At 55.4% G+C, this 17,063-nt stretch overlaps 2 protein-coding genes across 2 annotated transcripts; one reads left to right on the top strand and one right to left on the bottom strand.

Moving 5' to 3' along the window:
• Window positions 1-681: 681 nt before the first annotated feature.
• ATPAF2 (ATP synthase mitochondrial F1 complex assembly factor 2) lies at window positions 682-8,303 on the bottom strand. The gene is made up of 8 exons (XM_050906174.1): window positions 8,174-8,303; window positions 6,241-6,285; window positions 5,735-5,880; window positions 4,816-4,913; window positions 3,744-3,824; window positions 3,498-3,610; window positions 1,932-2,047; window positions 682-1,299 (listed from the first exon to the last, which is right to left on the bottom strand). Exons 1-8 carry the CDS (start codon window positions 8,301-8,303, stop codon window positions 1,162-1,164), a joined length of 867 nt encoding a protein of 288 aa, XP_050762131.1. The 3' UTR covers window positions 682-1,161.
• A 285-nt stretch (window positions 8,304-8,588) lies between these two features.
• Window positions 8,589-16,765, top strand: GID4 (GID complex subunit 4 homolog). Its single transcript, XM_050905918.1, is given in 7 exon segments — window positions 8,589-8,618; window positions 8,620-8,952; window positions 11,541-11,600; window positions 12,563-12,670; window positions 13,451-13,552; window positions 14,619-14,749; window positions 15,990-16,765. Coding segments are annotated over 7 exon segments (828 nt in total). The 3' UTR covers window positions 16,054-16,765.
• The last annotated feature ends 298 nt before the right edge of the window (window positions 16,766-17,063 follow it).

The raw sequence follows: 17,063 nt of genomic DNA, 5'->3' as shown, positions 1-17,063 counted from the left end.
CTCAGCAAGCACAGGGCTGGCGGGGGCTCTGCGTGCCTGGGAGCCTTGTCTTCTCACCGCCTCTTGCAAAAGCAGCTTTCTGCAGCGTGAACAGAGCAGCCCCCAGCTAGCAGGAAGGGAAATCAATGGTTCCACAGGAGCTCGCACGCCGCCGCTCGCAACAGCCAAGCAAGGAGTCATTAATTCCCCTCCTTGCTCGGTGACAGCAGCTGCTATGCTCACTTGTGGGCAGCTTCTGAGGAATGATGCTGGCCGGGGCGGTACCGCTCGAGGCAAGCAGCAAGGAGAAAGGTGGGAAGGTTAAATGAGAGGGTGGCTGCATGCACGCTCTGGGGAGAGACCGGGTCTCTCCGAAAGCCTGTCATACACAGGTTTAGCTCATAGTGCTCTGTGCTTTTGAAGATGGCAGGAGCCCAGGTTCCCCCCATCTTGCTCCAGGACTGCACAGTCGGCTCCCTGCTACTCCTTGGCTGCAAGGACAGGGCACCTAGCATGGAGAGGCTCACCCAGAGATGCGGAGGGAGCAGATTTGTTTGGTAGTTAGTGTCTGCTCAGCTCTGCTCCCTGTTTTTTTCTGCCTGTGGCCATCCCAGCACCTGTCTGGAGCCTGGCAGCTCAGGACCTACACCACGGTTTGGTGATTAAAACAAAGAAATACTCAGCAGCACTGGCTTTCGGTATCTAGCAGGGGCGTGCCTTTAATCAAACAGAGAGACCCTGGTGTTACATACAGGCACACTGAGGGATGAAGAACAGATGCAATGGAGTCTGTTTTCAGATTTCCATAACAAGTGTGTGTCAGGAGCTGGCAGCTATGAAGACATGTGGCATATGCTGGGTATGTCTGTACCGCGCCCTGCCCAGGAAGCCGTTTCTTTCGTGGGAGCTCCTCTGATGAGTTACAGACACCGGTAATGGACAGAGCTGCTGTCTTGGGGATGCAGAGGAAGCTCACTTTGACCTTTCCTCCTTGCGGGCTCAAAACTGCTGGCGCTGCACTGCGGCAGGCAGTCCAAGCGAGGAGTTGCCCACAAAGTCGTGGTTCCTCAGCACGAGGCTGACCCCAGGAAAGACGTGGTGGCAGGAGGGTGGTTACCGTCCACTGGGTCACGCCAGCGATTCACAGCTGCACAGTTTCCTCCCGTGCCCAGCCCAGCAGCCTCAGTCCTGCAACAGCTTGTGTTTTACAGTCGAGCTCTCTGAACAGAGGTGAACGAAGAGAGTCCCAGCTGCCGCGCGAGCCCGCAGCTCGCACAGATCGTAGTCATGGGCCCACTCCACATTGCCCCACCGCCGAATCTGAAGGAGAGGAGGAACACGAGTCGGTTCAGAACTGGATTATATGCAGAGCTGCTCAGCAACTCTCAGCCTCCCTTTTCATGTTTGTGAAACGCAGGTAACCCCCCAGGAGCTGTGCTGATCACTGACTACTGGGGCAGGGAGATCTCCGGATGAGTTTGGTGGAAGGACATGCTTCATCTGTACTGGGGTCTGAGGCAAAGCCCCTTAAAGGGAGGATGAAAAGATTCCCATCAACTTCAGCCATTTTTGGGTCAGGGAGAGCTTCATGCCAGGCCAGTTTCCAGCAAGCAAGTTATTAGCTTGGTGTCTACCAAGGCCTCCAGGCTGGATAACCCACAGCAAGAGAAGCTAGCCACGACTTTGTACTTCAGATTAGAGAGGGAGAAAAGCAGCCATCTGGGTTCTGCAAAAAGAAACTGGCAGCCCTGGGAGCACTCTGGGCTGTTGCACCCGTGGTGTTGCTCTACAGCAGCACACTCCAAACTCTCTCAAACGGGGAGACTGGCGGAGTGGAAACTCTCCTGCAATAGCAGGCACTTCCCTTGCCAGTTATTTGTGGTGGGAGATGCATTTGTCATGCTGAGATTATTGCTATTTGAATTATAGGGCTGTTTTGTAACATAATTTACCTGGTATTCTTCTTCCAGGCGAGACAGAAGCACAGCTTTCTCTACTGTAATGTGCCTGTCAATCAGACCCATGGACAGAATCAGAGATTTCAGCTGGGTGATTACATATTCTATACCTGGAAGGGAATAACCCAAAACAAACAAGATTCATGGTTGTTTTCTGCAGCATTACAGCAGCATCTTCACATACTCTGAAGATACTGTCAGGGTGTGGTACCTCCTCAGGGACCTCACAGGGCCAGTGATCCTCCCACTTGCATCTGGGCACTTAAACGCTGGATCTGCAGTTAACAGCAGACACAAAGCGCTGTTCTGGCCACTGTCACCGCAGTGACAAAGGCTATGCCTTGGAAACCGCCTCCTTTTATTCTGCCACAAACCTTCCCATCCAGGCTCGAGTATTCTGGAGCTCAGCTGAAAGTCCAGGGTGAGAGGGACTCGTATACTGTTTAGTGCTAAAAGAGCTGTCCACATCTACAACCACTCCTAGAAAAACACTGTGCAAATGTGCGTGGTGTGCTGTGCCCTGGGAGAACTGTGTCGGCAAAGGACACAGCTGCTGGGCTTGGCTGATAAAACAGCAGAGCTCTTTCCTGCCACGCCACCAGCTACTGGCTTGCAAGACTCCCCTCTTCAGGGGAGGAGAGCGAGTGCCTGATGGCTGAGGGACCCGAGCAAATCCCACAGACATGTACAGCCAGGAGGAAGAGGAAAGAAGGGCTCAAAACTCCGAGCTGCTGAGCACTCACGGTTCAGCTCAAGCTGATAGGAAATGGAGGTGCCCGCACACGGACAGGGTCTAAGGAAGGAACTGAAGTCAGACTCATCCTGCGCTACCTGTCTAAGCCAGACCTTGAATTTCAGGTCTAAAGTCGACTAGCTGCCCAGAGGCTCCCCTTCCCCCCTTTCCCTTCCACCCTGCCTACCCATATTACAAACTGTGAGGAAAAAAAGTGATTCATCAAAAGATCTCTTTACAGGGGTAATGGAAAGGCTTTGCAAGCCCTGTCCCAGGAATCAACACTGTTAACTTCCCTTAGCTGCACAGGTAGTGTCTTTTGTGGGTTTCACTGTCTGCTGCTCATTCAAGTCTTGCATTTGAGGACTTGAGCAAAGCAAACATTACTTCATTTCTTTATCTTTAGGTGTCATTCAGCAGTATCAGGTAAGATCAAGTGGGCTATAAGGGTGAAAGAGTGAGGACAGCGCACAGAACCATGGGCACTTGGAGTACTAAACCCCATTTCTTTTCCTGGTAACAAAGCTGAGGACTAAGTCACTAGAAGGTTTGGCATTAAAGAAGTTATTTGTGCTAGGGTAGAGCAAACAGCTCGCAGGCCAGCACAGTCAGACCCTGAACACTAGTGGCACTAAAGGGAGAGTCCCTACCCTTAACAAATACAGCTAAGGGACTGGCCTGGAGATGTAAAACATAAACCTCAACACTCCGATTATCTCAGTGGGAGAAGAAAAAAAATTACAGTCGCTCTTCTCCCCTGTGGAGAGGAACCGCCTCCTCCAATGGCACAGCCTGAGCGGAGAACTCCCCGGCACAGCCTCTCTCACCTTGCAGGGCCCACATGTTGTAGGACGCCAGATGGCTGACGAAGGTCTCCTTGGTGCTGGCTGGGATGTTTGGCCCCAGGATGCTGGTCGAGGAGCCAATTGCCACGTTGTACCTGGAACGATCACCCGGCCCCTTAGAAAAGCACAGGGCTCATGAACTTTGCAGCTCCGACAGTCACAAGCACTAGAGCTCCTGGCCTCAGCAGGGCAGGGCATAAGCAGACAGAAACATCTTTGACCTCTTACCTTTTCTCAGCCCAGGCAACAACAGGATCCCATTCATTCTTCTGCAGCTCTGCCAAGGCAGCCGGCTCCTCCACCCGATAGCTGGGACATTGCAGAACAAAACCACACTGGATGTTCACTCCCAGGCTGCCAGCCTGCTGGGGCACACCTCTGGGAAGGAAGCTGCCCCCTCCCCAGACCACAGCAAGGGGAGCAAGGTCCTACGGTCCACCCAGGCAGCGGCAGCAGCGACTGGGAACAATCCCCCCACTCTTCCCCGAATTCAGAGCTTTTTGTTGTTCCAAGAAGAACAATTCTATCTTACTACAAAACAGAGCAGCAAACCGGCCAACAGAAAATTGCGGGTAGCCCCAAGCCAGCCACGGGATGCAGCGAGGTTTAGCGGTTAGAGCAGGGGACATATCCCGCTGGAACTCTTTACGTGGGGCCACTCCTCCTGCCTGACCTTGCCCAGCGGCTCAGCTCGGCACTCCCCGCTGCCAGCCTGGGCAAAGCCAGAGAGGCAGATGGGGGGAGTCCTGTTCCCCTCTCCCCACAGGAGCTGAGCAGCTGCCAGTGGACACCTCAGAGGCTGGGACTGTGAGACAGGAGCTTGGGCATGAACAGGCCTGATCCTGCAGCCCACAGGGACTTTAAGGAACGAAGGGTATTTTGCTACTGGTACAAGTAATCTGAGCTGCCTGTACTGGCACAGGAGTACCAGGGACTGGGCTGACAGATTCCCCCAGGCCTTCCAAAGATGTTTTCTTTTCCCCAAGGAGATCTTCATTTTCTGCTCCTCCCGCCCTGGTCCAGCACAGAGGTGTCCAAAACAGAGTTCAACAGAGGACCAGATCCCCATTCTCCCTCATACCCATGTCCTTCAGGTGCATGGACTTCCACTAAGTTTGCAGACGTAGGACTGGCCTAAACTAATTCAAACCCTCCGACCAAAACCAGGACAGATCAGAGCCCTGCCATGACTGGGTTACGGTAGACATTTTCCCTCACTTCCCCCAACCACCTTTCCAAAAACCACACTGTGACAAGACAGCCTCCTCGCCTCTGTGCCAGCGGGGCCCCCATCTCGTACCAGACAGTGTCAGTCTCCAGGAACTTCACAGCCGCACGGATCAGCTGCATTTTGTTTCGCTGCGTGGGATTGTCCAGCGCCGTGTTGCACAGTGTGGTCTGCAGGATAAAGGCAGTTTACACCGCTGTTATTCAAGGCTTGGGGAAGCAGCAGCTTCTATTGTACAAAGCCAAGAAGAAGCAGAGGAATTTGTGGCAGGCAGAGAACCGAGGGGCACAGCTAAAGGGGAGTGCAGGGCCAGAACACGGCTCGTGTAATAGGAATCTTCTCGCTGGTTTCAGAAGCCTCGGGAGCAGGCCCATCAAGCACCGGGGAAGAGGTCTCACAGACTGCTCCAGAGCTCATCGTTTCCTCCTGCCCCTCGCTATCCCCAATAACACTGTCCAGCCCCTTCTCAAGTCCCCCCAGTGACACAGAGTCCCCCTAGACAGTCACCCATCCAGTATCTAACTACCCTCACAACTGCAAGGTTCTCCCCAGCACCCAGCGAAAGTCCTGACCTCTTGTCCCTGTTTCCACGGGCATTAGGACAACCTGCTCTCTCCATGTTCTGCCTTTGGAGACCGTTCTCATGTCTACACGGTCACCCCCATTTTAGACCAAGCCACGCCAATTCTACTGCAAGTACTCAGGAGAGCTGGGGGAGACAAGACGCAGAAGGAAGCATTCTCAGAAGATGCCCCCATCTCATGCACCCCGGCACAAGGCTCACACCCCAAAGCGGTTCTCAACCCTTGCACTGGCATCCATTCTGCCACCCGGCAAAGCCCTCACCAGGTGGCAGTGGCCTGCCAAACCCATCTTTAGCCCCTGGCATTTCATTTCCCTGTCTTTAATCCTGACTTCCTTGACCTGACTGCTCCCAGCACGCTGCGTTCTGCCCTGCCGAGGTCTCAGCGTCCCAACCTGCCGTGCTCACCAGATGCATAGTGTAGAACTTGATGGTGTCTTTCTGGGAGTCCCACTCTGTTGCCACTGCAATGGCCAAGGCCTCACTGGGGACAGTGAAGAGCTTGGCCTGAGGTGTTTTCAGCTTTCGGTGGTCCAGGTTTATTTCAAAGCCTCCTGGGGAATCAGAGTAGAAATCCTGGGGAATCAAAGAGGAGCAGGCACTAAGGAACAACAGACAACCCCACAGCGGGAGCAGATTCAGAGCCGGAGCTGACAGGAGCACAGCATCAGGGATACTCAAGTTTCCCACCATCACCACCATTTTGACATACTTTTCCCCCAAACAGTCTTGGAAGTTGTTTCCCACCACACAGCTTCACTATAGATGAGGAAAGGGCACAGCAGGCTGGTGACAAATACCCAACTCGCACAGCCTGGCTTGCGGGTGTGCCACGCTCTCGCTGAAGAAGCGTGGGCTGATAACGCTCCTCCCGGGAACCAGCCCCTCCGTCCTGTCCCGGCGGCCGTACTCACCTTCTCCTTGCGAGATGCTCACGTTCTGGTAAAACCGCTTCCTCTCTGGGGGCAAAAACAGAGCCATTCACAGGGCAGTTAGAGGAGGTTTGGTCCCTTTCCCTGCTCCCCATCACAGGCCAGAACAGACAGAGCCCTTGGTATCATCGAGGGGGCCTGGCCACAAAAATCCAGCCCATTCATCCACAGCTTCCAAGCACTACACCATTTCAGTGAGCTCCACTCAACTGGGGAAGCACCGTGAAACTGGTGAAAACCACGGTGTTGCTGTGCACAACCGGCAAGTGAACGGGACCAGCTTCACTTCTGCCAGGCTGGGGTCTCAGCTCCGTTTGAACTGGCCTGCACCGAGTTTCTACAGAGTCTGGCAGGGGTGGTTTCCAAAGCAGACCTGTCCCAGCACTCCTGGAGTTTCACTCTGGGCTCAATCTTTCAAGATTCTCCCACTGCAATCACATTTGACGAATTAATCCCCGAACTGCCTTGGCTAACTCTCTCCCCCTGCTTGCTCTGTCTCAAGAGTCACAAGAAACCCAGCACAGCTGGGTTAGAGGCAGGACAGGGCACAGCAACCTCTCTTTCCACCCCCGATGACGACAAACCCACCCAGCGCCAGCCCGCACGATCTCCCTCAGTGCATCTCGCTCATTCTCTGCTTTGACCCGCAGCCGATGCACTCGCTGGAAGCACCACAGCTGCCGGCAGGCTCGGAGCGTGCAGGGGCAAGACGCTGTTCCCTCCACCGCGACCGCCCACGGGGGCAGGTTTGTTGCAGGCAACACGCGGTAACAGCTGGATGGTGTTGGGGACGGGTTGCACACACTGCAGCATGCCACTGAGTCACCAGGGGAGGAACCAGCTCCCGCAGCCACCTCCAGCCCACACATCCCGCTCCAGCTCCGGAGTACGCCTGCTCCACCAGCAAGGTGAGCCTGAGGGAACTGCAGGTCTCTGTTTTAAGAGCAGCCTCCTTTCCTACCAGCACTGTTTCATGCCCTCCCAACACCTGAGAGCTGGATTACACGTGCTGCAAAGGCTCGTATCGCTCACACAAGGCAGGAAGAATCTGCAAGCCATTCCCCTGATGACACCAACCAGATCGTAAATCCCGAACCCATAAATCTACCTCGTGAAGGGTGAAGCGCACAGGCCAGGCTGCAGGTCTGTTATTCTAGGCTAAAAAAAGCACATTCCCGCTGGGGAAATGAAGAGGATTTGCTCAGGCTCCATGACCTGCAAGCTTTGGGGCCTCAGAAAACACCACGCTGTTAAAGAGCAGCTCTGAAAAGATTAACGTGCGTTTACCCCAGAGGAGTCCTGAGTCACATCAGTGGGCTCCCGACACCCCGCGATGAGTCACTGTGACTCTGCAGCCTCGCCTCAGACAGAACGAGACCGATTTTACTGTCCTCAAACCCACACATTTCCAGCAAAATCTGTGGAGGGGATACATTGCCCAGAATGTGCCTGAACCACCCCGGCTGGGTTCCATCCCCCCTCCCAAATCCCTCAAAAACACCAAAACGCAAAAGCAAGCGTAACAAACTGGTGCACTGAGGACTTGGCCGTGCTGCCAGCAAAACCCTCACTCCGAACACCCGCTAACGCCAGGAGAAGGGTGCAGGTGGAGGCCCAGCACCTGGGCCACGTTGCCCAAGCCGCTAAAAGGTCTTGGGGAGCCCGGACCCCACGGGGCTGTGCTGGCACCGCTCCCTGCCCCGCCGGGGGGGGGAAGGATTTGACCGTTCCCCGTGTTTGCACCCGCCCCGAGGGGGCCGAGCCCAGCCCTTCCCTAGCCCGGGGTGACCTTGAAGGGTCCCACCGGGGGGGGCTGAGGGGTGTTCCCCAGCGGGACTCGCCCCGCCGGGCCAGAGAAGGGCCCCCCTCCCCGAAGGGGACTGGAGAGGCCCCGGGTGACCCGGCGCTCCCTCACCTGCCGGTGGGGCGTAGGCTCGTCCCCCGCCCGGCCCCACCGGGCCGCTCCCAGCAGCGGCAGGACACGGCCGGGGGAGCCGGGCGGGCGGGAAGCGGCCCCATAGCAGCCGGTGGCAGCCGCGCCACATGGCGGGGGAGGAACGAGCAGCCGCCAACCGCCGCCCTCCCGCCTCAGCGCGGCTCCGCGGGCGCCGCCATGTTGCCGCGGCGGCAGCCAATCCGCGCCGCGAACGCGTTTTGCCCCTTCGGCCGCCCCGTCCTGCCAGCGCCGCCGGCGGGCGCGGGGAGGGGGATGTTGAAACTACACTTCCCAGCAGCGCCCGCGGCCGCGCCTGCCGGGAGGAAGCGCGTACGCCGCAGCCTCGGCCAATCGGCGCCCGGCACCGCCCCTCCCGCAGCGCCCGCGAGGGCCAATGGGAGCGCGCGGAGGCGCTGCCGGGAGGCCCTGAGCCAGGCGGCGGCGGCGGCGGCGGCGGCCTCGGCGTGTGGGGAGCGGAGCGGAGCGGGCGGCGCCCCCGGCCGCGCTCGGCCCCGGCCACGCTGGCGCCCGGGGACCCTCCCGAAATGCCGGTGCGGAGCGAGCGGTGCCGCGCGGGCGGAGCGGCGGGCTCGGCCTCCTCGCCGCCCTCCGGAGCGGCCGCCAGCAGCCTAGTGCCGCCGCCCCCCATCAATACGGCGCAGCCCGGCGTGGCCACCTCGCTGCTCTACAGCGGCGCCAAGTTCCGCGGGCAGCAGCGCAGCAAGGGCAATGCCTACGAGGTGGAGGTCGTCATGCAGGTGAGGGGACCGCCGGCGGCCGCCTCCCGCCCCGGGCCCGGCGCGGCGGAGCCCCGCTCTCCTCGGGCCGCGGTCGCCGTTCCCGCCTCGCCGGTCCCCTCAGGCCGCGGTGGCTCCGCTTTATTCCCTCCCGGCTTCCTAAAGCCGCAGTCGTCCAGCTTCCCGTCCCCCCAGGCCCAGTTGCCTTTTCTCCTCCCCCGGTCCCTCGGCTGCCGCCGTCCTCCCTGCCCTCGTTCCCTTCAGGCCCCAGTTGCCGGCCCCCTCGGGTCGGTGTCTGCCCTCCCCGAGTTCCCTCAGAACCCAGACCCATCCCCTGAGCCCCAGCGAGGCCTGTGGCTGAGGTGGGGAGATCACTTTCCTTTAGTCCCAGCGTCCCTGTTCCCCCCAGTCCCGGTGAGGTGGGACCAGGGTGGCGGAGGCCTCGGGGGGACCCTTCCCCTCAGGCCTGGAAAGGCCCCTGGTCCTCCCTGCCCCGCTCCCCTCTGACCTGGCCTTGCCTCCCTGTGATTCCCCTGGTTCCATCAAGCCCAGTAATGGCTGTGAGTCCTCAGGCTCTGGAGAGATCTCTGTCCCTGCCGTGTGCTTTCCCTTCCTTTCAGGCTTAGGGGAAAAGACCCTGTCCTATTCCCCTCAGGCCGCAGGAGAGGCCTCTTTCCCTCAGGCCCAGTGAGGACCAGGGCCACCTCCTTGCTCCCTTCCCCTCAAACCCTGCGGAGGGCCCACTGCACTCGAGCCTTTCCCCCCTCCCGCCCTTTGCCCCATTCCCTTTGGGCCTGGCAATGTTCCTAACCCAGGATCCCTCCCGCATTCCCTTCAGGTTCTTGGGTGGCCATGCACCTCCGTCCCACAGGGCAGAAGGTTAAGAGCCTGGCTTAGACTGGGTGGTGTCCTGGGAAGTCCCTACCAGCGGGACAGCCTGTATTTCAGGCCTGGCTGGAAATCAGCGGGGATCCAGGGCCCAGTCCCTGGCTGGCAGAGCACGGCTCGGCTGGACCTAGGACTCAGGGTTCCCCATCCCTGGGGTGTTGGAGGCTCACCCAGGCTGAGCAGGGGGCCTGGGGTGAAGTGCAGTGTTTTGTCTGTGGCAGGAATGCAGCCAGACAGCTGTAGTGCCCAGCTGTGCTGGGGAATCGGGACGCTGGCTCGTGTGGCTTTTCCATTCCTCCCTGCAGTCATTGTCACCCTGCGTGCTTTATTTTTAGTCCTAGGCATTGGCAGGATTGCTTTGGGCAAAGCTGGTGAGGTGTGGAGTCATTAGTATGCGGGCAAGCCAGACATCTGATACACGCTTTCCTATAGAGCACCCTGCGAGTTACAGCTTTGCTCCCAGTGTGGTGGCACGGGATCTGGGCAACCGTGGTTGAGCATGTAGCGAGTGCAGTGATGAAGCTTGACACGTGTGCCGGCGTTGTGGAGCAGTGTCAGAGCCCCAGGGTCAGCAGATGGGGTAGCGTTTGAACCGGACCGTCTTTTCATGTACGGTCCTCCACTTGTCAACAGCAGAAGCATACCTGGTAGGGTTTGCTGTGGTGGGGACATCCTATGGCTGATCAGCTTCACTGCACGCTGCCTTCTCGCAGGGGCTGGCTGTGGCTTTGTGCTAAAAATGCTGCTGTTTTGCGTGTGTCAGCTGAGAAGAGGTGGCTGCCTGCTCTCCCTGTGCTGAGCGCAGAGAAACGTCGCTTTTCTTTGATCACAGGTGGGGAAGATCCATCTTCTCACAGTTGATGTTTGCACTTCCCCCAAATAACTCACTTCTTGCTTTGAAAACGGATCTGGAGATGTCGGGGGAAAAGCTTGGAAAATCCCCTGGTTTTAAAGGTGCTTGGAACAGACGCAGCCCCCTGCCTAGTTCCTGCGCAGCAGAAGCAGGGAGATGCAGCCCCGTAACTCAAAAGAAGGGTGGCGTAAAAGCGTTAGATCTGGGAGAAAGGCTTCTTTCAAAACGCACGAGACATCGTCTGGCTTCTGAGCAGGCTTTGGCGTGCGCCGTGCCGCCAGGCCGGGTACTAGGCAGGGAGTACGGGTAGCGTGTTAGAGAGGCGTGGGTCAGGCCTGTTAAATAAGCAGATGGCAAAGCTCATGGCCGTGCTTTCTTCCTCTAGCCTGAATTATCTCCAGTAAATAGATGCTTTTTACTCTTCTCTCACCTGAACGCCAGTTTGCTGGTAGCGGTTGACTGGGAAGTGTGGGGGCTGGGGGTGTGGGTGATTCTGACAGTGGTGCTCTCACTTGGAGAAAACTGCGAGTCTGCTTCCTTCTGGGTGGAGGGGGGCGGTTTGCTTCCCGTCAGAGACCTCTGGGCAGAGGGTGCTGCCTCAGCGCAATAGAGCTGGAAGTGGGGTGCGGGGGGTGTTGTCAGGCCTGGGATGTGGAGGCTGTCCGAGGTGAACTGGGCACCTGTAAATGATCTTTCCGAGTGGTTCCCGGCTGTGGGGACGGGTTGCCAGTGTGAGCATTGGGCAGTAAGCTGGACAGTCTGTACTGGCTGAAGCTGAAATTAGCCTTGGAGGGGTTAGAAACTGCTTTGGATCAATTGGGTGCCTTCATGCCTATGCTTATGGTTGGACTTTGCGCTTTTTTTCTAGCATGTGGATATGGAAAACTCCTATCTCTGTGGATACTTGAAGATTAAAGGCCTTACAGAGGTGAGTATTAACTGCAAAACAACAAGAAAAGGTGCTGTGTAAAGGCTTTTCTTTTTCCTGGTGGCATGGGAGAAGCTGCCACCAGAAATAGGAAGTGGAGGGATTGAGCATATGGTAGATTTGACCACTAAATAGTTTAATAGCTTCAGTCTGTTGTTCTTGGCATGTCGAGCAAGTACAACGGGCCTCGATGGGAGTGCTGAAGGAGGGAAGCTTATCTGGCATCCCTTAAGGTCTGAGCAGAATTGAATCTGACCCTGCAGTCAGTGTTAGGCACTCTACCAGTGGTGGTGTGTTGCTGAAAGAAAATCAACCGGGACCCGAACTTTACAGATCTTTACATACTTCCTTCCCCACCCGTCCTCTAAGATTGCTTCTGGTGTCGGACAGTCGGTGAGAACTGTCTCCCAGGGGCGATGCTTCTTTCGGCTCCAGTGCACCACGTGTCTGTCATTACACGGGAGCGGTTGGAGAAGCTCGCTCACCCCAGCTGAGTCTGCTATTCCCTGCCTGCATTCTCCTAATTTGGTGCCGATGCAAAACTGAAGAGGAGCACCTTCTCCCCCGGCGGGGTGGCTTAATCCAGCCCTTGGACTTCGTAGCAGTCAAGCAGCAACCGCTGGGTATCTGCTGCGGAGCGGTGCTGGCTGTAAACGGTCACTTGTGATCGTCCAGCTCTGACACGGCTCCTTCTGGTTTCATGAAGTGAATAGAGAGGCAGAGAGAGGCTGGAATAAGAAGGTGGAGGCTGTGCGTGTTTGTACGAGTCAGACTTTAAGAGGTGTGGGGCAGGACGAGTCAGCGTGCTGCTTGGAGGGACGGGAGCACCGGCCTCGGATTGCCTGGAGCTCTTGCTGCGAGATGCTGCTTTTTGCTGAGCGCGTGCACCTCTATCTGCGTTTGAGTTTCTGTCTCTAGGTGACAAATCTTCTGACCTCTCGTTCGTCTCCCTTCTCTCCTAGGAGTACCCAACCCTCACCACTTTCTTTGAAGGCGAAATAATCAGTAAAAAGCACCCTTTCTTAACGCGCAAGTGGGATGCCGATGAAGATGTGGATCGTAAACACTGGGTAAATAAATCTGGCGGGCAGATGTGGGTCTGATGCGGTCCTGGCTGAGCAGCCGGTTTGGAGGTGAGGTGCAGTGTGTGCCCATGCAAGAGCTGTCAGAAGGGCCTGGAAACCTCTCCTTTTTGGGTGTCTCCCTCCTTCCCCCACTGGGATCTTTGCAACTAGAGGTCCCTTCAGCAGGCTGTTGGCTGTGATCTGTGAGAAGGGAGGAGGTGTCTTGTTTTCCACTTACTGGCCGCGGGCTTGGAAGGGAGCAGGAGCAATCCTCATCTCTTGAGACTCCCCCCCCAGGAGAACACGCTCCTTATTTTGAAGGCTTATCGCAAAATGGAGTGGAGAAGGGGAGAGGTGCCCCTGTGGCACAGACAGGGCAGTTGGTACCTGTGTCTCAGCCACCTCAGCGCTCTGCTCGGGATAGGGTGTGTCTGCTGCTGTGCTCTGGATCAGGGCCACAGCAGCCAGCTGATTGCCTCCCCACCTCGACCTTTGCTGTTGTTTGCCAGACTTTGATGTTTATTATGTTTCAGTCAAAATATCTTCCTCTGGAAGTGTAGGAGTTTGTCCAGCCAGGCTGGATATGGCTGTGGGTGTCTGGCAATCCTCTGTGTTCCCCTGTGCTAGTCCTGGGGTGTGCGTTTAGCACTGCTCCAAGGAAGAGCAGCTCCTTTGGTGAGGAGGGTCCTGTTCTGTAGCGTTTTTTCATTCCTAAATAGCAGCTGGCACCAATGAGCTCTACTCCTGGAATAAGCATCCTGGTTTTTTTTTCTTTTTTTGTTTCAGGGGAAGTTCCAGGCTTTTTACCAGTATGCAAAAACATTTAACTCCGATGACTTTGATTATGAGGATCTGAAAAATGGGGACTATGTCTTCATGAGATGGAAGGTAAACTCCGCATGTCTCCTTCTCTGATGAGCTGCTTACAAGTGACTGACAGAGGCTTGTGGTGCCTGAAAGCTTTTTCAGCTACGATGGTTTAATGAAAGATCTCACCCTACCAACCTTGTAACCCACCATACTTGCAAATTCCAGTGTGACTCCTGTCTAGCCAGCTAATTGCGTCCTTAAGGGCTGCAGTCATGGCTAAAAACACAACAGGAAAATCTTGCTTGGTGATGCTTTGGAGGATGAGAGAATTGGTGTCTCCAGTCCCTGTGCGGGGCCTCTGTGTTTGATGCAGGCTGGCCGGTCTGCACCTCTCTGTTCTTCAGCTGGATTGATTCCTCCCTCTTTACATGAGCCTTGTGCAGCTGCAGGAGGAGGAAATCATAGGATCATAGAATGGTTTGTGTCGGAAGAGACCTCTAAAGATCATCTAGTACAACCCTCCCACCATGGGCAGGGACATCTTTCACTAAATCAGGTTGCTCAGAGCCCCATCCAACCTGACCTTGAATGTTGCTAGGGATGGGGCGTCTACCACCTCTCTGGGCAACCTGTTCCAGTGTCTCGCCACCCTCACAGTAAAGAATTTTTTCCTTATGTCTAATGTAAATCTACCCTCTTTTAGTTTAAAACTGTTACCCCTTGTCCTATCGCTACAGGCCCTGGTAAAAAGTCTCTCTCCATCTTTCTCATAAGCCCCCTTTAAGTATTGAAAGGCTGCAATAAGGTCTCCCCGGAGCCTTCTCTTCATCATCAGGCGGCTCTGATTCCTGATTTTGCAAGTGGCTTCTGGTTTGCAGGGGGCAGGCGTTGAACTGAAACTGATGACGTGCACTCTTAAAACTGGTTCTGTTCTCAGTTTTTTGCTTCCCTGTAAGGTGCCTACAGTGGCAGGTGGTGAAAGAACACGCTGGTCTCTGGTCTGGGCTGCTGCGAGTGCAGGGAACGCTCAGCCAGAAATGCCTTTGTGTTAATGGGTGCCAATATTCAGTTTGGGAGGGCAGATTGAGGCGGGGGGTTAGTATTTGACTGGCATTTTAAAATACAGTCTGTGTTTTGTGTGCAGGAACAGTTCCTAGTCCCAGATCACACTATCAAAGACATCAGCGGTGCTTCCTTTGCTGGTTTCTATTACATCTGCTTCCAGAAGTCAGCAGCATCTATAGAGGGCTATTACTACCATAGGAGTTCAGAATGGTAAGGAAGCTTCCTTCCTCCTGCGGACTGAAGGGTGGCTCCTCAAACCAAGCAGTGACTCCTCTTCTGCTTGTCTGCGGCCTTGGGAGTGTCCAGGCGGTGTTTCTCTGGGCTGGGAAGCAGGTTCAGTCTGGCGGCTGGACCTCGGGGCAGAAGGGAGGGCGTGTATGCTGTGCTTGGCCAGAGCAGGCTAGTGCAGCCCATTTCTGTGGTATAAAGCGCTGCCCTTTTTCCATGGCGGGGGATAACTGGGCTGGCAAGGTGGAGCAGGGGAGATAAGAGGTCTGGAGATGTGCTGTGGCCCACACAGCAATGGTCTGGTGCGTCAGTGAGGTACGTTGGGAGGCAGACAGCAGCTGTGGTTCACTGAAAGCATCCCTCCAGAAGCCTTGTCTCCAGTCCAAACACTCGCAGGGCTCACCTGCTTCTGCCCTCCTGTGAGGACAGGCAGCCTGATCTCATGTGCAGGGTTGCGCTCCCTCAGTCTGCGCTTTGCTCGGTGATTCAGGCTTTGAGCTTCTCCGTGCCTTGGCCCTTCAGAGGATGTCGGAGGGGCCTTCGAGAGGGAGCTCGGTGCTTTCTCACATGTAACAGCTTGGCTGTTGCTCCCTTCAGGCAGAAATCTTGCTAGGCCAGTGCTTTGTAGTCCAAGGTCCTTGACTTGTTGCTGTAAGATGCAGGGAACAGTCAAAGTTAATTGGTTGGTTTCTTGTTAGAGCCAGCCATCTGACAAGTAGCTGTGGAGAGCTCTTTTCCCTCTGACAGCCTTGGATATTTGTCACGCGCAGCAAGTGAATCTGTAGGGTGGCTGGAAGCTCTCAGGGGGAGGGAAGGTACCTGAGAGGCTTTCAGACAAACCTCCTTGAGCTAAGCTTTGAAAGCCTTGAGTGTAATTTGCAGTTGTAGCAAACACCGTTTGAACATGAAAGTTGTTGAACTTCAAAAGGTGTCCAAAAACCACAGTCAGCCCACCTCGAACGCAGCCTGGCTGCAGGTAGCTCAAAGGCACGGGAATGGAAATGAGGAACGATGCCGAGTCCTCACGGGGTTTTGGCACCATGGATAAGTGGGTGTTGGGTGCTTGAACGCCTCTGAGACTTGGCTCTGAGACTGTAAATGGGAAGAAAAGAGCCAGCCACCAGGATGTCTGCTCTGTGGCCTGCCAAGCAGGAGCCGTTAGTGCTGGAGGAGTTCTGTCGCTCTATGTAATCCTCTCATCTGTCTTTTCCCTCTCTCCCAGGTATCAGTCATTGAATTTAACTCACGTTCCTGAGCACAGCGCTCCTATCTACGAATTCCGATGACAGCTGTCCAGAACTGATACCGCACAGAAGCAAACCGGGCAGGAGAGCATGGCCTGCCAGGAGAACTGTGTCCCTGTCGGAGCACGGGAATGCACGCTTCTCTCCTGCCCCTCGGACTCGCGAGAGAGAGCCTGAATGTTAACCCACCCAGCCCAAGGAGCGTGGCTGCTGGAGCTTGATTCTCCCTCCTGTTGAGTGGCGATTTGATCTTTAATCTGGTTTTAAGCTACCTTTAAATGCACTTTCTTATTGCACAGCTAGTTTCTCTATCACTGAAATCCCTCCCGGCTCTCCTCTGGAAGCTGTTTCTCAGTAGCTGGAATCGGTGGTCTGTCCTCTGAGTAATAAGAAAATATAAGCTCGGTGCTTATATTTTCATTGTTACAGCCTGATGTGGGTTGAAATCGCCAGGACTGAGGTTTGTTGCCCAGATTGCCAGCTCTGACGCTCCCAGAGCCGGGTCCTGTGTGTGAGGCTCTGCTTGGCAGAGGGCTGCTCAGCTGCAGAATCTGTTGGGGGAGTGTTGGCTGAGACAGATGAGGCTTGAATGAGTCTTTGCTTCGCGCTGGCTAACGAGGTTAGCCGGAGCTGCAGATCTTTCAGGAACGCTGGCCCTTTGGAGCTGGGAGCTATTCTGGTGTCTGGATACGCCACTGGGAATTAATTTGATGTACGGACTTCCAGGCTCTCAGTAAAGTGGATCTGAACTCTGCTTATAGGTGTATATTTGCTCTTTACTTAAGTTAAGGGTAAAAAAGAAAAAAGAAAAAAAAAAAGGAAAAAAAAAAAAAAAGACTTTTATTAAGAAAAAAAATATATTTTTATGGTTCCTTTTCCAAAGGACCCTATGGCAAATGCACAAGTACTCGATTACATTTTACCGTTTTCACATTGAAAACTGGGAATGTCTGCGTTAGTTTTTATATACGTGTATGCTAGCCGCTTTGGGAAGGTAATCAGAGTGCAAGTGTTGAACAGCGTCGCAGGGACAGCTCTGGGACTGTTCAGCA

The sequence above is a fragment of the Gymnogyps californianus genome, chromosome 15, assembly GCF_018139145.2.
Source record: "Gymnogyps californianus isolate 813 chromosome 15, ASM1813914v2, whole genome shotgun sequence".
NCBI classification, from domain to species: Eukaryota; Metazoa; Chordata; class Aves; order Accipitriformes; family Cathartidae; genus Gymnogyps; species Gymnogyps californianus.
Note: the sequence above shows the minus strand (reverse complement) of the source record. Positions and strands in the feature narration are given on the sequence as shown.

Coding starts and splice junctions, on each gene's coding strand:
- ATPAF2 (XM_050906174.1), bottom strand. CDS start 8,303: ATGTGGCGCGGCTGCCACCGGCTGCTATGGGGCCGCTTCCCGCCCGCC. Junction 3,825..4,815: donor CTGGAGACTGACACTGTCTG/GTACGAGATGGG, acceptor GCAATGTCCCAG/CTATCGGGTGGAGGAGCCGG. Junction 1,300..1,931: donor GCCTGGAAGAAGAATACCAG/GTAAATTATGTT, acceptor CCTCTCCTTCAG/ATTCGGCGGTGGGGCAATGT.